Source organism: Pollachius pollachius, assembly GCF_949987615.1.
Source record: "Pollachius pollachius genome assembly, chromosome: 4".
NCBI classification, from domain to species: domain Eukaryota; kingdom Metazoa; phylum Chordata; class Actinopteri; order Gadiformes; family Gadidae; genus Pollachius; species Pollachius pollachius.
In genome coordinates, this window is record NC_136937.1 from 4,670,462 (window position 1) to 4,693,028 (window position 22,567).

At 43.5% G+C, this 22,567-nt stretch overlaps 1 protein-coding gene across 3 annotated transcripts in view; it reads left to right on the forward strand.

Moving 5' to 3' along the window:
* The window catches only part of fbxo18 (F-box DNA helicase 1), a 51,481-nt gene that overhangs the window by 2,862 nt on the left and 26,052 nt on the right, over nucleotides 1-22,567 (forward strand). For all 3 annotated transcript variants that reach the window (XM_079734486.1, XM_079734488.1, XM_079734487.1), the window contains exons 4-14: nucleotides 614-750; nucleotides 922-1,051; nucleotides 1,413-1,594; nucleotides 4,591-4,665; nucleotides 6,175-6,263; nucleotides 8,965-9,133; nucleotides 10,811-11,030; nucleotides 11,417-11,504; nucleotides 11,618-11,713; nucleotides 12,653-12,789; nucleotides 15,731-15,827. In XM_079734486.1, the coding sequence (XP_079590612.1) occupies nucleotides 614-750; nucleotides 922-1,051; nucleotides 1,413-1,594; nucleotides 4,591-4,665; nucleotides 6,175-6,263; nucleotides 8,965-9,133; nucleotides 10,811-11,030; nucleotides 11,417-11,504; nucleotides 11,618-11,713; nucleotides 12,653-12,789; nucleotides 15,731-15,827 (1,420 nt within the window). The remainder of the gene's footprint in view (nucleotides 1-613; nucleotides 751-921; nucleotides 1,052-1,412; nucleotides 1,595-4,590; nucleotides 4,666-6,174; nucleotides 6,264-8,964; nucleotides 9,134-10,810; nucleotides 11,031-11,416; nucleotides 11,505-11,617; nucleotides 11,714-12,652; nucleotides 12,790-15,730; nucleotides 15,828-22,567) is intronic.

Below are 22,567 nucleotides of genomic sequence, written 5' to 3' on the forward strand. Positions count from 1 at the left end.
CATGTCGTCTGTTGGCAGTCTACCGGGGTTACATTAACATGTCGTCTGTTGGCAGTCTACCGGGGTTACATTAACATGTCGTCTGTTGGCAGTCTACCGGGGTTACATTAACATGTCGTCTGTTGGCAGTCTACCGGGGTTACATTAACATGTCGTCTGTTGGCAGTCTACCGGGGTTACATTAACATGTCGTCTGTTGGCAGTCTACCACGGTTACATTAACATGTCGTCTGTTGGCAGTCTACCGGGGTTACATTAACATGTCGTCTGTTGGCAGTCTACCGGGGTTACATTAACATGTCGTCTGTTGGCAGTCTACCGGGGTTACATTAACATGTCGTCTGTTGGCAGTCTACCGGGGTTACATTAACATGTCGTCTGTTGGCAGTCTACCGGGGTTACATTAACATGTCGTCTGTTGGCAGTCTACCGGGGTTACATTAACATGTCGTCTGTTGGCAGTCTACCAGTGTGTTTCACTGCCCCACCACATCCTCTTGTTAACGCTGTTCAACCTGCTAGAGTCCGTAGACACATGAAGCAACGTGAGACCGAACCACTCCAGATTGACGACCTATTAGAGTGCGGCGTTGTTCCCTCTCTCCGCCTGCAGTTCGTCCCGTACAAGAAGCAGTACTTCCGTTACATGATGGGGGAGAAGGACACGGTGGCCAAGATGAAGTCCATCCTGGAGGACGGGGGCGTTCTGGACCCCAGCCTGCCGCAGGAGAGCGTCCGACGGCTCGTCTCGTAAGGCTCCCCCCCCTCCCTTCCTCGTGATACGGTTTAGTCCGCCTTGTCCGGTGCTCTGATGTAACGCTTGAGATAAGTAGTGAATTCAAATCGATGCCCGCTGATTTTAGGTGTGTGTGTGTCTGTCTGTGTGTGTGTGTGTGTATGTGGGGGGGGGGGGGGGGGCAGGTTGATGTCCCAGCATACACCTGGTGAGCGGCTGAGGCCGGAGGACCTCATGCGGTGCGTGGGGGGGCACCGCCTCTTCCCCGTGGCCCAGTCCTGCCTCGCCCGCCGCTTCCCCGACCTCAAGCAGCAGGTAGGGACACACACACCTGAGACACACCTGACACGTGCACCTCATCCTTATGCACATACACCTCAACACCTGTCGCACCCACACCTCAGCCTGATACACACACCCGCCACACACTCCTTACCTTTTCAAAGTTGAGTAACTAAAACACAGAAAGAAATAAGCAGAACCAATGTACGTAGAGCCTAGGTCGAGTTTAATCGGACATGGACTCGAGTCCGTCGGTCAAATTAGGAAAATGTTTTCCTTCCGCAAACAATCCACAATCACAATAGGAATTTCCCATTTGGGTGTTAAGGAAGAATTCCCTCTTCCCCAACTGATTGATGCATTGACCTCTCGTATGCACTCGGCCCCCCCCCAGGACCCCAACCCCTACGCGGCCATGGCCCTCGTGCTGGTGCTGAGCGAGGCGGTGGCAGATGTCCAGGCGCTGGTGGACCTGCTGCTCGGCGCCATGTCCCGCGGCGCCGTGGTGGAGTTCCTGAGCCACGCTGCCGCCCTCCTGCTGGCCGCCATGAACAACGAGGTGAAGGTCAGCAGCAGGTAACCACGACAACGCCTCGTCTGGCCGGAGCCGGCGCAACGGAGAGGGTCACCGTTACGTTTGGGTCAATGACGCCAAGTGCTAGGTTGAGGTTAACGACAAAGAGAGCTAGGATAAGACGCCAGGACGTAGAACATACAACAAAGTCAAAGTCGGGGGGGGGGGGGCAGAGTCTAGGTCAGGGGTGTCCAAACTACGGCCCGCGGGCCAACTGCGGCCCGCGGCCCCCTTTTATTGGCCCGCAGCACATTTTAAAAATGTATGTAATATGGGCCTTTTAATTAAAATATATGTATATTTTTTTTGCTTGACTTTATTGCATTTCTTAGTAAACCCACTAGGTGAAGCTATTGTTCGAACAAGTCAGGTGACTCCCCATTACAAGAGCAATCAAAGAAAAAATTTCCCGCCCGTAAGAAAAGATGGCAGAACCAAAGAAACGGAAGATCGAAAGTGAGTGCAGAAAATTTCAGCCACGGTGGGAAAATGAATACTTCTTCACAGAAGTCAAGGGGAAGTGTGTCTGTTCAATTTGTATGGAATGTGTTGCAGTGATGAAGGATTACAATGTAAGAAGACACTATGAAACTAAACATCAGAGCAGCTACATGTCCTATACTGGTGCCGAGCGACAAATTAAAGTGAAACAGATGGCAGCAAGCCTGCAAACTCAACAACAGTTTTTTAAGCCGGGCCAACAAAACACAAGAAAGTGCCACAATGGCTAGCTATGAGGTAGCAAAACTGATTGCACAACATGGGAAACCTTTCTCCGATGGTGAATTTGTAAAGCAGTGTCTCACAAAAGTTGCTGAAATAATGTGCCCTGAGAAAATGCAGGAATTGAACAATGTTAGCATGTCCAGGAACACAGTTGTGCGAACAATTGAAGACCTATCAGCAAACGTAAGACACCAAGTGTTGGAAAAAGCCTGTGCTTTGGATTTTAATTCAATTGCATGTGACGAGAGCACAGATGCCACCGACACCGCTCAGCTCTTGATATTTTTGAGGGGAGTTGACGACAACTTTTGCACTACGGAGGAGCTGCATGATCTGAGGAGTTTAAAGGGCACAACAACGGGAACTGACATGTTTGAAGCTGTGTCAGATGCAATTGAGAAGACCGGACTTAAATGGGACAAGATGTGTGGAGTAACAACTGATGGGGCTCCGGCTATGACAGGCGAGCGTAAAGGAATGGCCTCTTTGGTGTGCGCAAAGGTCCGAGAGTGTGGAGGCGCCGCTGTTTAAATGCACTGTATCGTCCACCAGGAAGCCCTCTGTGCCAAGACAGTCCAGCTTGGCGAACTGATGAACACGGTTGTGAAAACCGTCAACATTATTAGAGCACGAGGGCTCTACCACAGAGAATTCCAAGCTTTCCTGTCTGATGTAGATGCTGAATACGGGGACCTACTCTACCATTCAGAAGTGCACTGGCTTAGTCGCGGCGCCGTGCTGAAGTGGTTTTATTCACTGAGGTCGGAAATCGACCAGTTTTTGAAAGAGAAGGACCGACCTCTTCCTGAGCTGAATGACCCTCTTTTTAAGTCGATGTTACAGCCCATCTCAACACACTGAACAAGGGCCTACAAGAAAAAGACCAACTTGTGCCACAACTGTATGCACACATGAAATCATTCTGTGTCAAGCTCCGTCTCTTTGAGACACAACTACGTAACTTCAATGTTGCGCATTTCCCCACGCTGTCAGAAATCAATGCTGCTTTTCCAGAGGAAAATATTTCTGCTCAAAAGGATAAATACGTGTCTGTGATCGCAACTCTTATGACAGAGTTCAGTCGGCGTTTCCATGATTTTTCTAACATTGAAAAAGAAATAAAGCTGTTCTCGGCTCCCTTCCTGATGGCCGCAGAAGAAGTGCAAGAGAGTCTGCAGATGGAACTGATCGAAATGCAGTGTGATGACCATCTGAAGAATCAGCACCAGCTTCTCTCCCTACCCGACTTCTACCAGAGCTGGGAAAAGTTTCCTATGATGACGCGCCATGCAAAAAGAATGATGAGCTTGTTCGTCTCAACATATATATGTGAGCAAACATTTTCTCTTTTAACCCTGAACAAAAGCCGATTGAGAAGCAAAATGACAGACAGCCATCTCTGTGATGTCCTTCGCACCTCAACCACCAAACTTACGCCGGACCTGCCAGCCATCCTTCAGTCCAAAGCGCAGCATCACTGCTCCCACTGAGTGTAACACTGTTCCCACTATAGGCGAGTTAAAAATATATTACACAGCATTCATATGTTAATACAGTATGAGACAGCGCATTGGGGCGAGAAAAAATGAGAAAAAAATATGGAAATTACACACGAATGGTACATGTCTACATGTAATATTTATTTCATTTCTTTGCACTTCATTTGAGTATGTATAGTAATACTTAGATGTTACATTTGCTTTTACTTAACAAGTATAGAAAACAATAAGACTGTCGAGTTCACTTTTTGAAAGTGAAGAAGTTGTATATTTTCTGCCTTTAATACTTTCTTTTCGAAAACAATGTACCTATGTAAATACTGTTGAAAGAGAATTATTTACTTCTCCCCTTTTCAGGGTGTAACAGAGACAAACAGAAAAGCCCTGATTTAACTGGTTAAAAATAATAAATACGTCATCTATAAACAAAGATATAAATGCAAGTTATTGTGGTTTCGTATGGTCAAAAATCTGTTATTTTTGCCAAGTGGCCCGGCCCTCTGTAGATTTTTCTGTACGTGTGGAAAAAAGTGAGTCTTTTGCTGAAGCTGGTGAACGACTTTAGGAAATAAAAGGAAGCTGTCGACGTTGAAGATGTACTGTATTGACACTGTAAAGAGTTCCTCTCCGCCCCTGCTCCTATCGGCTCTAAATATGTCTTTGTGTGTACCGTGTGTTTTTCCTCGCGCCACTTTTATTTCGAAAACCATCGTGTCAATAAAGCTTTGAGTCATGAATAATTAACGTTGGCTCGTTTCTCTCCCTCTCTGCAGGATCCACTACAACATCTTCTACGTCCTCTACCTGATGCACAGCTCCTCCACCTCATCCACAACAGGGCCCAACGGGTGAGAGAGCCCCGGCACACACACAACACACACAAGCGCAACACACTTGTACTAACACAACAGACCAACACACTCGCTAAAGGAGCATCGCCGGTTAACCATAAGGCGTCGCATGTCTCGTACGTTTCCTAGTGCGTACAGGAAGCAGACCACTGTGTCCTACCAAAAGCTCTGTGAATCGGTTCACGGTCCATGTGTGTGATCCTCACTGATTCATTCAACTGCTAAATGGTCTTCAGAGGATGTGTGCACTCCTATTAATGATAATAATAATTTCAATTGAAGGCGCCTTTCTTGGCACTCAAGGACACGGTACAAAGGTACCCAAAAGTCATTAGAAAGAGACAACATAAGAAAGAGAAAAATAAATTATAAATATAACCGCAAGGGGTGATTAACGGGGTCCAAGCAAAATTAAAAGTAAAGAACACACTAATTGAAGATATATAAATATAACATAATTGTCATATTTAAGGAAAGATGCTCCACTTATAAACCTGAACTGCAGCCTCATTCATATGGTCAAAATGTCTATTGATAAGCATACAACATCCAGAAAACTCAAAGCACACATTTCTCAAATGAATTAAGGGCTTTCTTCAAAGCATATACCTGAAAAATCTTTGAAATTCTGGGGAAATTAAGCAATTGTAGTCAAGAACGCAAACGGAAGAAATATAAATATGACAGTTAATTATGAAGGAAAAATGGTAAACTAAGAAGTTCCCCTTAATGCCATACTGTGTCTTGGCAGACCGATTCTTGGAAACTAATGAGCTGGAATTTTGATTGCCTGATGAATTTCAGGTGCTGTTCAATGTTGTGTTTCTTAAATGAGTGGCAATGACAGAATGTCATGTTCAGCTTGTTCATAATGCTCTAATCAGGATTCGAACTCTCAACGTAAGGATCACCAGTACACACCATTATCCCGTTGAGCCACTGACATTCCTGAACTGCATGAAGCCTCATTCACATGATGAAAATGTCGATTGATAAGCACACAACATCAAGAAAACTCCAAGCACACATTTCACAAGAGAATTATGGGCTTTCTTAAAAGAATAAAGATATGAAAATTTGCATAGTTAATGCTATCCACCTAATGATAGCCGTATGGTAGTTATACAATAACAAAATGGTCAAATAGGTAAAATGGGTTGAGACTGTGGACGTTTGGCTTTTCAATGAAATTGTGGGAAAAGTAAACATTTTCAGAGCAGAAGACCAGGGTGAAAAGATGCATTTGATTTTAGAGATTAATATGATGAAAGAATTTTTTAGTCCAGGTCAATCTGGTGAGGAGAAATAAGCCTAATTCATGATTTTTTACAATAGCGCCACATTTGGGTGCAGTACCACAACAATTTTGGCATCAGGTGGAATAGGCAGTTTGGAGCAGATTACGTTTTAGTTGTGATTTGAAATGGGGGAAGGATTCGATTAAGTGTGTGTGTGTGTGTGTGTGTGTGTGTGTGTGTGTGTGTGTGTGTGATCTTGTGTTGTCAGTGAGCGCCACCGGGTGACCCATGAACAACAACAGATTCTGAGCCACCGCATCCAGCCCGACCAGGTGGTCAAGATCATGGCCTTTGCTGGTACAACTATCACTATTACTACTACTACTAATACCTATACTACCATCACTATTACTACTACTACTACTATTTATATTACTCCTGCTACTGTTAGTACTTTTACAATTACTACTAGTATTAGTATTACTATTACTACTACTGCTACTACTACTACTACTACTACTATAGCTATTACTTTTACTAATACTACCTATTACTACTACTACTAATATAGCTACTACCCCTACATGATCCTTAATGGTTCATGTTTCAAACTTCATTTTGGCGGCCTTAGGATAATGAGTCTCTGCTAAATTAGTTAAATACCATCAAAAGTGCATATTATCTACATACAGAAATACAAACAATGGCAATAAGACGCTTCAATTTACTGTAAGTCACAAGGTGATTGCTTTAAGAACTATGGCTTTTTTACAATAACTATAATACAATGATAAGTCACTATCTTCCACATTATCCACACTATCTTCCAGTCACTATCTTCCAGGGTAAGGGTTATATACAGTGGGGCAAAAAAGTATTTAGTCAGCGACCAATTGTGCAAGTTCTCCCACTTAAAAAGACGAGAGAGGCCTGTAATTTTCATCATAGGTAAACCTCAGCTATGAGAGACAAAATAAAAAAAAAAATCCAGAAAATCACATTGTCTGATTTTTAATAATTTATTTGCAAATTATGGTGGAAAATAAGTATTTGGTCACCTACAAACCAGTAAGATTTCTGGCTGTCACAGACCTGTAACTTCTTCTTTAAGAGGCTCCTCTGTCCTCCACTTGTTACCTGTATTAATGGCACCTGTTTGAACTCCTTATCAGTATAAAAGACACCTGTCCACAACCTCAAACAGTCACACTCCAAACTCCACTATGGCCAAGACCAAAGAGCTGTCAAAGGACACCAGAAACACAATTGTAGACCTGCACCAGGCTGGGAAGTCTGAATCTGCAATAGGTAAGCAGCTTGGTGTGAAGAAATCAACTGTGGGAGCAATTATTAGGAAATGGAATACATACAAGACCACTGATAATCTCCCTCGATCTGGGGCTCCACGCAAGATCTCACCCTGTGGTGTCAAAATGATCACAAGAACGGTGAACAAAAATCCCAGAACCACACGGGGGGACCTAGTGAATGACCTCCAGAGAGCTGGGACCAAAGTAATAAAGGCTACCATCACTAACACACTACGCCGCCAGGGACTCAAATCCTGCAGTGCCAGACGTGTCCCCCTGCTAAAGCCAGTGCATGTCCGGGCCCGTTTGAAGTTTGCTAGAGAGCATTTGGATGATCCAGAACAGGATTGGGAGAATGTCATATGGTCAGATGAAACCAAAATAGAACTTTTTGGTAAAAACTCAACTTGTCGTGTTTGGAGGAGAAAGAATGCTGAGTTGCATCCAAAGAACACCATACCTACAGTGAAGCATGGGGGTGGAAACATCATGCTTTGGGGCTGTTTTTCTGCCAAGGGACCAGGACGTCTGATCCTTATGACGGAAAGAATGAATGGGGCCATGTATCGTGAGATTTTGAGTGAAAACCTCCTTCCATCAGCAAGGGCACTGAAGATGAAACGTGGCTGGGTCTTTCAGCATGACAATGACCCCAAACACACCGCCCGGGCAACGAAGGATTGACTTCGTTAGAAGCATTTCAAGGTCCTGGAGTGGCCTAGCCAGTCTCCAGATCTCAACCCCATAGAAAATCTTTGGAGGGAGTTGAAAGTCCGTGTGGCCCAAAAACATCACTGCTCTAGAGGAGATCTGCATGGAGGAATGGGCCAAAATACCAGCAGCAGTGTGTGAAAACCTTGTAAAGACTTACAGAAAACGTTTGACCTCTGTCATTGCCAACAAAGGGCATGTAACAAAGTATTGAGATGACCTTTTGTTATTGACCAAATACTTATTTTCCACCATAATTTGCAAATAAATTCTTTAAAAATCAGACAATGTGATTTTCTAGATTTTTTTTTTTCATTTTGTCTCTCATAGCTGAGGTTTACCTATGATGAAAATTACAGGCCTCTCTCGTCTTTTTAAGTGGGAGAACTTGCACAATTGGTGGCTGACTAAATACTTTTTTGCCCCACTGTATATTGTATAAGTCTATGTAATTATACTGTTTACTGTGGTGCACTGTTTAAAAAACCCACTAGGGTGCGCACTTGGCAATAGGCAATGTTGGCCCCGCTTAACCATTTCAACAAAGATGTAGAAAGTGTGTGTGAGAGTCTCCCCTCACGGTCCCAGTTTAATGAGTTCATCCAGGCAGACTAATCACGCTGAAACACTTGAATCTCTCTCTCTGTGTCTCTGTCTCCCTCTCTGTCTCTCTCTCTCTCTCTCTGTGTCTCTCTCTCTCTCTGTGTCTCTGGCTCTGTGTCTCTCTCTCTGTCTCTCTCTCTCTCTCTGTCTCTCTCTCTCTGTGTCTCTTTCTCTGTGTCTCTCTCTCTCTCTGTCTCTCTCTCTCTGTCTCTCTCTCTCTGTGTCTGTCTCTCTCACCTCATATCACCCTCTCCCATCGGTATTATGAGAAGCGATGAGTGTGTCTGTCTCTCTCTCTCTGGTCTGTCTCTCGCTCTCTCTCTCTCTCTCTGGTCTCTCTCCTGCTCTTGGGTCACATTAACTCTGCTGTGTGTGTGTGTGTGTGTGTGTGTGTGTGTGTGTGTGTGTGTGTGCGTGGCGGTCTCTCCCTGCAGGCACGGGGAAGACGTCTACGCTGGTGCGCTACGCGGAGGAGAACCCCCGGCTCCGCTTCCTCTACGTGGCCTTCAACAAGTCGGTGGCCACCGAGGCCCTGCGCCGTTTCCCAGGCAACGTGGACTGCAGGACGGTCCACTCCATCGCCTACAGCGACGTCGGCAAGAGGTGAGAGACAGACAGACGCGCAGACAAAACTCGTAGGGAAAGAAAACGTACTTCCATCAGGTACAAAAAAAAAGAGAAATAATGCATTGGTAATACTGTTCACAACAATAGTCGTGACATAAAGCTTTTTCAATGGAATTGAAACGGCAGCAACTGGTGGTTGTATATATTATCACACACACACATGCACGAACACGCGGGAAGGAAGGAATCAAGTAAGTTGCAGCTAAGAGCATTCTCGGTGCTTCTCACTCGCACGTCAAACAGGATAAGCATGTCTGCGGACACCATGAGTTTGTTGATGCAAGACTCCTCTGGTTATTTTACAGTTAATTTATTGCCAAGTGGGTTTACCCACCCAAGGAGCTCGCCTCTGTACCTCTGTTCGAGGAAGACAGACGCCATCGACCGCTGTATTGGACTTGGCTTGGCTCAGGCGGTAGAGGGGTGGGTTTGTATGTTTATCTGTAATCTGCAGGGGTCCCAGAATAATCTTATTATACAGTTGACCAATCCAAGTTCTGTTAGGTACCAGTCCTATATGTGGAAACACTGGTGTTTGTGTCTTGTATAGGAAGTGTATAAGCACTGTTTTTATGTGCCACTTTTTACTGAATTACTTTTTAGATGCCTTTTTACTGAATTTGCAATAATATATATTTTTTAATATTAGGTGATATAACGCCTTTTACACTGTATGTTTGTTTTTATGTACTGTATATGATTGTATCTATCTTGTCTATTTGGACGTTGGAGTCTGCAATAAAGTTTGATTGATTGTAACCATAAGGTTTGAAAAGTAGATCAAACTTATTCAGGGGAAACGTCACTTTTGGAGTCAAGGTCTTTTCTTCTATAGGCTTTCCAAAAATGAGAACAACAAAGCTACATTGTCATTTATTTAAAATATTTACCAGTTAAGAAATGCACGCCTTAAGCAAGCAAGCAAGCACACACACTTAACTATTCTACCGCTCCCAGGAATGCTCTCGCTCCCTCTCTCTCAAGCACGCACGCACGCACGCACGCACGCACGCACGCACGTGTGCATACACACAAGAGCACGGAACAGGATACATTTTTCTGTCCGCGTCCGACAGAGAAGTAACCGAGCCCGACAGGCATCAAGATAAATATGTCCGAGCCCACAGTTAAAGTCTATTTCTTATCCTACTCATGGCGCGTTATCTTTTGTGTGTATGAAAGCATGCCTTAATCAAACAACTGCGAGGCATTTAGAAATGTCAACAGATAAACACATGTTAACGAGCGCTTGTTGCGCAGAATCATAACCAATTGAAGTTCTCGGAGGTTCTGAGATTCTGTTGGACAGGTAGCCTATGAAATTCAAATTAACACAAGTGTCCCCAGTGAAGTCAAATTGACGTTAGCACAAAAGCAACGCCAACTCCAACGCCTTAACCCGCTGATGTGACCCAGCCCGACGCCGGGCATAATTTCTAAATATTTGTCAGAACCCGTCAGGTTTCCATGCTCTAACACGCATGCACACACACACACACACACACACACACACACACACACACACACACACACACACACACACACACACACACACACACACACACACACACACACACACACACACACACACACACACACGGCCCCTGTATTCACCATTTTAAGAAACGTCCCCCACCCCGTCTCTGTCCCTAGCTACCAACTGCGCAAGAAGCTGATGCCCAACGTGAAGGTGTTCTCCGTGGCCAAGGTGCTCCCAGCCGGCCGGGGGGGCTTCATCCACGGCAAGGTGGTCACTACCGCCCTCAACGCCTTCATGGCCTCCGCCGACCGCCGCATCGCCCCGCACCATGTGCCGAACACCTTCAAGAACACCAAGGGCCTCGTCCAGACCCTGGACTCCCAGGGCAAGGCGGTATGCTGAACATGTGTGCTCGCTGTGTGTTGATGTGTGAGGAAACAACAGAGAGAAAATCAAGTTTTTATTTTCTTTTGGTGTGATCGACCCGCACAAGCAACACCAGATGACGCACACACACCCACACGCCATCAACAGCACAAAGTAACAAGTCTGAACTGGATCTGGCGCGCACTTGATCTCATCTCTGAGATGTTGATGTTTCTGTATTATAGAACTGCTTGAAGTGACGGCATATCTGCGGTCATGATTGCGTTTCTCTCTCTGAAGTGTGGGCCTTTAAACATGATGCCTGCAGCTGTGTCTTTTGCTGACCTATCGGCAGCCGTGTTGTAGCGCCACTCTGTCCTAAAGACGAGCGTCTCCTCGTGTCTCCATCGCAGGACTACGTCCGGGACTGTGAGGAGATCTGGAGGAAGATGAAGGACCTCAACGAGAAGAGCAAGGAGGGCTTCCACATGACTCACGATGGTAAGGAGACGCACGCACACACCCACACACTCACTCACTCACTCACTCACTCACTCACAGGAGCAATGATGGTTGAGTTTTCTCACGTCCAACATGGCGGCTGTGTTGCCTAGGTTACCTGAAGCTGTGGCAGCTCAAAGAGCCGAAGCCGTGCCTGTCGGACCGCTACGACGTCATCTTAATCGACGAGGCTCAGGACTGCACGCCCGGTGAGTCACATGACCAGGTCATGGTCAATTGTCACAATCAAGTTTCAGTAGAGCCTGTCTAAGTAGTTCAAAGTTACGTTTTACATTTAGGGCATTTAGCAGACGCTTTATCCAAAGCAACTTACGTAGTATGGGAGAAATTAATTGTTGGGAGAAATTATATTGCTGTCGGTGCAGTAAAGGTGTTCATAGAAACAAGTGCCAAGCGCTGCACTAACAATTATAAGGTTCACCCATTCCCCCTATACAACAAAGACGGCTAGGAGAAGATGTTACACAATGCTAAGTACTACTTTTAAGTGCAAGGATTAACAACATACAATAAGTGCGTACATTTAGTGCGAGGACATACAAAATACAATAATTGCATAAAAGGGGTGTGGGGGGGTAAGGGGGGAGGCTATGCACAGTGAACTCTGAACAAGTGAATCTTGAGTCTTTTCCGGCAGTTCACCAAAGTATAAAATATTTGCACTTTTGGAACTTTATATTTCTCTTCTTTAATCAACCTTTGACCTCCCAAGTCCCTTAGATCATGTAGTATGGGTCTCCTGCACGTTCCACGCACTAGATTAAAACAGAGGGGGGGGATAGGGCGTCTGCTGTGGCTGCCCCCCCGCCTTTGGAAGGAACCGCTGCCTTCAATTAGAGACGCTCCTTCCGTCAGCATTTTTTAAATCTGGGCTCAAAACACACCTCTTCTCCCTGGCCTTTCCTCCCCTTTTATGATATGTTGTTATTTGTATGTTTTACATGTACTGTCCTTATTTCAAATCCACTTTAATGTTTGTATATACTGTAGGTATATAAAGTGGTCTGTGTTCTTTAATATGCCTTTGTCTGCACCATGGACGCGATTTGGCCAGTGAAAACTGTTTTTAAATGTGCCTTATAAATGATTGTACTTACTTTACTTACGTACCTTTTTGTGTGCATCAGCCATCATGGACGTGCTGCTGTCTCAGCGCTGTGCAAAGGTCCTGGTGGGGGACCCCCACCAGCAGATCTACACCTTCAGGGGGGCTGTCAACGCCCTGCGCACTGCCCCCCACACACACCTCTTCTACCTCACCCAGGTACGCACACGCACACACACACACACACACACACACACACACACACACACACACACATTCTACCTTTTGTAATGCGGTCCAACATTCTATGATCCAACATTCAAAGTGTCTGCCATCAGATCAAAAGTAAAAAAAAAGAAGCTATGTCTGTTTCTACGACACGTCGATCTCTGTGTAAGCTTTTGAGGTTTGAGAACATATCCAGGTAATGGATATGTTCTTAAATTATTAGCGGGCCTGATAATAATACCGGGTTGGTAATTTGGTAGGTTGCAATCAATCTTTTTTACAGAACAGATATTTGTTCTGTAGCTAGTGGCGCCATCCATCCCAACATCATTAATTTGCCCAGTATTCAGACATGCAAACGGCACACTTTTTGGCGCGAGTCGCTTTTTTTATCATCGATTTTGGGGACCTGTGTGGTTCCTGCAGATCCGAAGAGTTTTTTTTTTTGGGGGGGTGGGGGGGGGGGGCGTGTCGATCGGTGCGCGTGCAGGTGTCAATAATCCGTAATCTGACTGAGACCCCTCGAGCCTTCTAAGTAAAGAAAAGTGATTCCGGAAATGATTTTGTTAGGGGACCAATCACAGCCCTTGCCGTCGCACCGACGGATAGTTAAATATTGGATGCGCATGCGCACGTAGAGCTACGGAGAGGGTCTCCGACAGGGTCTCCCGTAGGAGTTACTTGTCCACAGCGTCCGCAGTGAACTGACTCCTACGGGAGACCCTGTCGGAGACCCTCTCCGTAGCTCTACGTGAACATGCGCATCCAATATTTAACTATCCGTCGATGCGGGGATCCTGCTTATTGGTTCATAGCGCAGCCCGAATTGATTTTTGGGCGAATCAGACGCCTTAAGGTCACACCCACTCAGAGGAGGACCTTCCTCCTCTCTCCCATTGAAACCCATGTTATTCACCGGCCGCCGGTACTTCCGGGGAAATGAGTGGGAGTCAACGGAGGCTGAGGGAGGACCTTCCTCCCTGAAGTAATTGTCAATAGGGAAACGATCGCCTATTCCCTTTACCCAGGGAAACGAACATTATATATTCAAAGGCATTAAAGTAGTCATATTTAAGGGCATCAATTTATTACCGTCGTCTGGGCAATCTACATTATATTCTCAACAATGTTAGGGAGGAAGATCCTCCACTGATATATATATATAAAAATAAATTAGGGGTGTAACGGTACACGTATTTGTACCGAACCGTCACGGTACAGGCACTTCGGTGCGTTTACAGAAGTGTACCGTGGTACGTAAATGTGGCGTACATAGCGTTAATAAGGCGAATGTAAAGGCTTTGACGTGTCTAGTTCACCGTCATGCAGGCTGTGTTCAGTAGCATAAATAAATAAAAGTAAATAGCCCACGTTGAAATAATTTTGATGATGAATGTTGATGGCGCAGTTGTTGCAAAAAACACTCATACACACTCACAAACGCACACAGTCACACACGCAGGCAGCTAGGCACGCACACGCTCACTCACTCTCTGTGTCTCTCACTCTCTGTCTCTCACTCTCTCACTCTCTGTCTCTCACTCTCTGTCTCACTCACTCACTATCACTCACTCACACTCACTAACACCAATAAACTTGGTTATGGCATTTGCATTTCTGAATTCCCAGACAGGGGTTGTTGAAATAGTGTTGAGCTGGGTTTGCACAGCTCGTTTTTATTTCCACACGCACGCACGCTTTCCACAGCGTGCGTGCGTGTGTCCCCCCACGCACGCACACACGCATCCCGGACACACGCACACACAATCACACAGGGAGAGGCTTTTATGATTTGTATGCAATCAAGCTGTTTTTTGCAACATCTGCGCCATCAACATTCATCATTAAAATTATTTCAACGTGGGCTATTTACTTATTTATTTATGCTACTGAACACAGCCTGCATGACGGTGAACTAGACACGTCAAAGCCTTTACATTCGCCTTATTAACGCTATGTAGGCCTACGCCACATTTACGTACCGCGGTACACTTCTGTAAACGCACCGAAGTGCCTGTACCGTGACGGTTCGGTACAAATACGTGTACCGTTACACCCCTAATTTATTTTTAGATATATATATCAGTGGAGGCTTCTCCATTGAGGAGAGGGAGGATCTTCCTCCCTAACATTGTTGAGAATATAATGTAGATTGCCCAGACGACGGTAATAAATTGATGCCCTTAAATATGACTACTTTAATGCCTTTGAATATATAATGTTCGTTTCCCTGGGTAAAGGGAATAGGCGATCGTTTCCCTATTGACAATTACTTCAGGGAGGAAGGTCCTCCCTCAGCCTCCGTTGACTCCCACTCATTTCCCCGGAAGTACCGGCGGCCGGTGAATAACATGGGTTTCAATGGGAGAGAGGAGGAAGGTCCTCCTCTGAGTGGGTGTGACCTTAAGGCGTCTGATTCGCCCAAAACTCTATTCGGGCTGCGCTATGAACCATTTAGCAGGATCCCCGCATCGACGGATAGTTAAATATTGGATGCACATGCGCACGTAGAGCTACGGAGAGGGTCTCCGACAGGGTCTCCCGTAGGAGTCAGTTCACTGCGGACACTGTGGACAAGTACCTACTAGTTTTCAGATAACTTCGATAACTTGTTTAACTAAGTGGATGTGGTAGGCTACACCACGGGATGAGATCACTGCCACAAAAAATAAAGGTAAGACACAATCTTTTTGCTTAAGATTAGCTGATGCTGTCTGTCCGTCTGTCTCTTATGAAGCAGTGCATACTAAATTGAATTTCCTATTTATTAAAGCATATAGCATAGGCCTTCTCATGTTAATAGGATATTACGCCGTCATATTTTTTCCGACTTTGGGTAGCGCTCTCTTTTTTTGCCATACATGTGTTTGCATCCCCGAGTATTGTTCCTAGCATCATTAATCACCCAGCATTGATCTGTCCGTGGGCGCAGAGCTTCCGCTTCGGCGCGGAGATCGCCTTCGTGGGGGCGACACTACTGCAGGTCTGCAAGAAGGTCCAGAAGATCCTGGTGGGAGGAAACCAGACGGGTACATGGTCACACACTCATACACACTCACAAACGCACACGGTCACACACGCAGGCAGCTAGGCATGCACACGCTCACTCACTCTCTGTGTCTCTCACTCTCTGTCTCTCACTCTCTGTCTCTCACTCTCTGTCTCACTCACTCACTATCACTCACTCACACTCACTAACACCAATAAACTTGGTTATGGCATTTGCATTTCTGAATTCCCAAACAGGGGTTGTTGAAATAGTGTTGAGCTGGGTTTGCACAGCTCGTTTTTATTTCCACAGCAACGGTTATAGTAACACCTGGATGGTGCCTTTTCAAATGCGTGTGCTAGGAATGCGCATTTCTGGCAAAAATACTATTCGATATTCGCTGAGAAGTATTCGAGTAATATTTGAAAATCGGTCAATCAAGCCCCCCACGCACGCACACACGCATCGCGGACACACGCACACACAATCACACAGGGAGAGGCTTTTATGATTTGTATGCAATCAAGCTGTTTTTTGCAACAACTGCGCCATCAACATTCATCATCAAAATTATTTCAACGTGGGCTATTTACTTTTATTTATTTATGCTACTGAACACAGCCTGCATGACGGTGAACTAGACACGTCAAAGCCTTTACATTCGCCTTATTAACGCTATGTAGGCCTACGCCACATTTACGTACCGCGGTACACTTCTGTAAACGCACCGAAGTGCCTGTACCGTGACGGTTCGGTACAAATACGTGTACCGTTACACCCCTAATTTATTTTTATATATATATATCAGTGGAGGATCTTCCTCCCTAACATTGTTGAGAATATAATGTAGATTGCCCAGACGACGGTAATAAATTGATGCCCTTAAATATGACTACTTTAATGCCTTTGAATATATAATGTTCGTTTCCCTGGGTAAAGGGAATAGGCGATCGTTTCCCTATTGACAATTACTTCAGGGAGGAAGGTCCTCCCTCAGCCTCCGTTGACTCCCACTCATTTCCCCGGAAGTACCGGCGGCCGGTGAATAACATGGGTTTCAATGGGAGAGAGGAGGAAGGTCCTCCTCTGAGTGGGTGTGACCTTAAGGCGTCTGATTCGCCCAAAAATCTATTCGGGCTGCGCTATGAACCAATAAGCAGGATCCCTGGCTGGTGAGCAGTGTTGCCAGATTGGGCAGATTTCCCAGCCAATTGGGCTACTTTTAACCACGTTAGGCTGGAAAATTTATCATTGGGTGGGAAATCTGCCCAATCTGTCAACGCTGTCGATAACAAACCCGCTCTGCCTGCACTGCCGCTCAGTCTAAGACAGGGGTTCTTAACCTTTTTGACCTTGAGGCCCAATTTTTAAAGTACAAAGTGGCCCGGGGCCCACTAAATATTAACACTGTATAGGTTTAACTGATCTCACTCTCAGTTTAATTTGTATTCAATAATAAACCAAATCCACTTACTGTTTAACAAGCAAAAACCTTGTAAAATAAAATGAAATGATAAAATGGGATCATCACAAAGACTTTTATTAAACGTGTATGTAACACATACTGTATCATGACACTGAAGAGGCTGATAATTCCTGGACCAAATCAGGCTGTGACAAGAACATTTTCAAGAATCAAGTCAGGATTTTTAATAATTTTAAAAAAAAGACCAATATTAGGATTTTACTTAAAAAAAAAAAAAAGGGGGTGATAAAATAAATGCATTCAAATAATATAAATCTATATTTAAATTAAATAAATAAACTGTAAATAAAATTGAAATAAAGTGCAAATGAAACTATAGCCTTATAATCTGCAAAGCCTTTTGAAAATTGCTTCAGCAGTCTCCATTTTTTCATGACAGAAGAATCTTTATATCTGTGACAAATGAACAATGACACAAATAATAACAATGAACAACAACTCCATTTTTTTTTTTTTGAATGATTTTTTTATTTGGAAATGATTATGAGCAGATTACACTGAGCATACATTTGAGCAGACATATCCAAGTTTTTTTTTTAGTTTTTTTTTTTACGTACATATACAAACAACAGTATCCCACCCACCCCACCCACTTGAACATGTAGTACACACACCTAGGATAACAAAAAGAAGAAAATATATAAATAAATACAATAAAAGTAAATAAATAAAATAGTTAGCAAGGTTACCATACTTAGTAGTGACAAATGTCACCATGTACTTGTTCGCATACATACTCACAAACACTTTACATTATAGGCTGAAATGCCAGCATCAATCCACATCGCAATTACACATCCAAAAATAATAAAATAAAATAAAATAAAATTGTTTTATAATTTGATTGGCCCAGAAGTGACCAAATCTGTTTATAGGGTCCTAATGCAAGAACTATTGCTATGGGGTATCAGGTATAGTTTTGAGTTTCCCTATGTATTTCAACACCGGATCCCAAGTGGAGTGGAATTTGTCCCTTGACCCCCTAAGCGAGTATTTAATTTTTTCTAGTTGTATAAAGTGCATCAGGTCACACATCCACAAAGACGCTTTGGGAGGGTTTTTTGATTTCCAATGTAATAATATTCTTCTGCGTGCAAGCAGAGTCACAAAGGCTAATATATTTTTATAACTTTTCCTTACTATAGAATGTCTTTGATCTGTGATACCAAATATAGCTGCTGCTGCATTTGGTTGGAAGTCAGTATTGAGCGCATCAGACAATGTTTTAAATATCATAGACCAGTAAGTGACCAGGGCAGGGCACGACCAAAACATATGGGTTAAATTGGCAGGGGTGTGGTGACATCTGTTGCAACTAGCATCTGAATCAGGATATATTTTAGCTAATCTTGCTTTGGAAAAGTGAGTCCGGTGTAAAACTTTAAATTGTATTATACTTAATTTTGCACACGAAGTGCTGTCATTCACTCTTTGTAAAGCACAGTTCCACATGCCATCTTCCATATCTTCCCCCAGTTCATCTGCCCAGTCCGCCCTTATCTTCGCGATGGTTATGGTTTTAAGAGAGGCTATACAATCATGTATTCTAGAAATTAGCCTTTTCGAATTGAACGGGGATTCTAGCAGATCATCTAAGCTTGATACTGAAGATAAATTTGGAAAGTTGGGGTCATGGCTCGTAAGGAAGTGGCGTACTTGGAAATATCGAAACAGACTAGATCGAGGAAGGCCAAATTTTTGTGATAGATCATTAAAGCTGGCAAATACATAATTTATGTACATATCTTTAAATTTAGAAATGCCTTGTCTTTGCCAAAAAGAGAATGTAGCATCTAATTTAGCTGGGTGGAAGAGATGGTTATTGCATATAGGGCTTAAGCTAAGAATTTGTTTGAAACCAAAGTGCCGTCTCATTTGAAACCAGATCTTCAAAGTATTGATGACAATAGGGTTGTTTGTGAACTGGGTAATCGAAACTGGAAGACTGGAAGTGACCAGAGCTGTGAGAGATGTTGAGATGCACGATGTAGCTTCAAAGTGGCACCAGTCTGTATCTGGAGCGTGAAGCCAAAACATTATTTTTTGAACATTTGCAGCCCAGTAGTAGTAGAAAAGATTAGGAAGAGCTAGGCCTCCCTGTAATTTAGGCCTCTGTAGAAGCTCCAAACGTACCCTAGGGTTCTTGCCATTCCAAATAAAAGAAATAAAAGCGCTATCAATACCTTTAAAGAAAGACCTAGGAAGGTAAAGTGGGATACATTGAAACAGGTAGAGGAATTTTGGGAGCACACTCATCTTGATGCAATTCACTTTACCTGCTAAGGACAAGTGGAGTGTTCTCCATTTCTTTAGATCTAATTTGACTTTATCAAGTAGAGGAGCAAAATTTTCCTGGTAGAGGTTTTTCATATCTCTTGTGATGTTAATGCCCAAATATTTAAAACTGTTTCTAGACATTTTAAACGGTAAAACATTATCCTGGATTTGAAGAGCCAAGTTGTTAACAGGGTAGCATTCACTTTTACTAAAGTTCAGTTTATATCCGGAAAATTTACCAAATCTTAACAGAACATGGATTATATGAGGTACACTAAGAATAGGGACCGATACAAATAGTAGTAAATCATCGGCATATAAGCTTAGTCTATGCTCTTCTCCTCCTCTAAAAATTCCACTAATAGATGGCAATGATTTGAGTGCGATGGATAAGGGCTCTATGGCCAAGGCAAATAACAGTGGACTAATTGGACATCCCTGACGGGTCGCTCTCGACAGGGTGAAGTACTGAGATTGCCTGCCGTTTGTAACCACAGAGGCCTTGGGTGAGCTGTAAAGAAGTTTAATCCATGAAATAAAATTAGGACCATACCCAAATTTCTCCAAACACGTGAATAAATATTCCCACTCAACCCTATCAAAGGCTTTCTCTGCGTCCAGCGAGATGACCACCTCTGGTACCCCACTGGGCGCAGGGGAGTGAACAACATTCAAAAGCCGTCGGATATTTGCAAATGAGTGTCGACCCAAAATGAAACCGGTTTGGTCAGCAGAGATCACATCAGTCATTGTGGTTGCTAAGCGCAGGGCAAGAGCTTTAGCTAGGATCTTCACATCGCTGTTTAGGAGGGAGATGGGTCGATATGAACCACATTCTGTATTCTCTTTACCTGGCTTAAGCAGGAGAATAATCGATGCCTCAGTGAGAGTTTGTGGTAATGAACCACGGGACATAGAATCTATAAACATTTCAAGTAGAATTGGGCATAGTTTCTTAGAAAAAGTTTTAAAGAATTCTATTGGGTAGCCGTCGGGACCAGGAGTCTTACCACTTTGCATTGCCATTATTGCGTTAATAATTTCAGACTGTTGTAATGGGAGTTCGATCTTTGTCTTATCCGTTACCTTTATGGAAGGAGCCTCAAGATTGCAAAAGAAATGTTCCATATCAGTTCTATCATTGGTCGCCTCTGATGTATACAGGTTAGAATAAAATGAGGTGAATGTTTCATTAATTTCTCCCGGGTCAGTAGTTAAATCCCCATTTGGTTTCCTTATTTGTGAGATTTGTTGAGAAACAGATTGGGCCTTAAGTTGGTGTGCTAGAAGGCGGCCAGCTTTTTCTCCATGCTCATAGGTATATCCACGTGATCTTAACAACATTTTTTCTGTTTTACCGGTTGACAACAGGTTGTATTGAGTTTGAAGGTCAAGCTTTTTTTTATAGAGTTCAGGGGATGGAGACGAAGAGTACTGAGAGTCTATTGTGCTTATCGATTTAATAAGCTGGTCTTGTTCAAGTCTTCGCATTTTATTGATTCTTGCTGAATATGATATAATCTCACCTCTGATCACAGCCTTCAGTGTCTCCCAAAGCAATGAGGAGGAGATGTTATCTTTTTTGTTGGATACTATAAAGTTGTCAATTACTTTGTTTATCAAATCACAGAATGAGCTATCAGCCAGTAAGGTTTTGTCTAATTTCCAAGGAGGACGTTCCGAATTGTTAGGAGGAAACACGAGATCTAGTAAAACTGGGGCGTGATCAGATTCGACTATGGTTGAATAATCAGCTTTTGTGACAAAGGGAAGAAGGTTTCTATCAATAAAAAAGTAGTCTATTCTGCTGTATGAGTGGTGAACCGGGGAAAAGAAGGAGAAGGATTGACCAAGTGGAAAAAGAGAGCGCCAGGGGTCGACTCCACCTATTTGATCCATAAGAAAAGATAAAGATTTGGCCATTTTAGAAGGGTCTGTAGATTTAGGATTAGAGCGGTCCAATATTGGGTTAATGGTGCAATTCAGATCACCCCCTAAAATTAATTGTTGTGAACTTATGTCTGGTATTAATGAAAAAACTTTACCCATGAATTTATCATCATCCCAGTTTGGGGCATATATATTGACCAAAACGACTGGTTTGTGGAAAAGTAGCCCAGAAACGATGACAAAACGCCCCTGTGGGTCAGAAATAACAGTGGTAGCACTGAACTGGATTTTTTTATGAATTAATATAGCTGTCCCACGTGTTTTGGAATCGAAACTTGAGTGGAACACATTTCCCACCCAAGCTTTCCTAAGTCTAATTTGATCTTTCAACAACAAATGAGTTTCTTGAAGAAATGCAATTTCGCATTTTAAATATTTAAGGTGATTGAATATTCTAGCTCTTTTTACAGGCCCATTTAAGCCTTTTACGTTCCAGCTAATAAATCTTACATCAGCCTTACTTACATTAGTTCTTTGTTCCATGTTTCATCAGGGAAAGGATATAATTGTATTAATAACTGTAAAGCAAACAAATGGTCGCAACAGAGATGTGTGCAGCTCCATGGATAACCTCACTAGGAAAGAGTTAGTTAAAGAAATAAAAAATATAAGAAAAAATATAGTGGTGTACCATCCCATAACCCTGTCCCAAACCCCAGACATAAACACATACATAACTAACACTAAGCCTATACTTGTTCCTTTTCCTAAGGCAAGCTGCAGGCGTAACACTTTTTCCAATAACTTCTGGTGCAACATCATCTTCTTGCTTCTAGCTAAGAAGGCTCCCAGTAATATATGTATAAACAAGCTTAACACATAGGCCATGAAGGCAAAAGCAGGGCTGAGGGGACAAAAATATTATAAAATAATAATTAGGCACATCCATGTAATGGAAAAGCTATGTGTCCCCCTCCCTTTATTTTTTTTTGTTCCCCCTAATTAGCCCAAACATAACATGAATGAAAGCAGTAGCACACAGTAACACAAAATCCGGGCCACTTTTTTCCCCATTCTTCTTTTCCCCTTCTAAACATGTTATCCCCAAACGTAGCGTGGATGAAAGC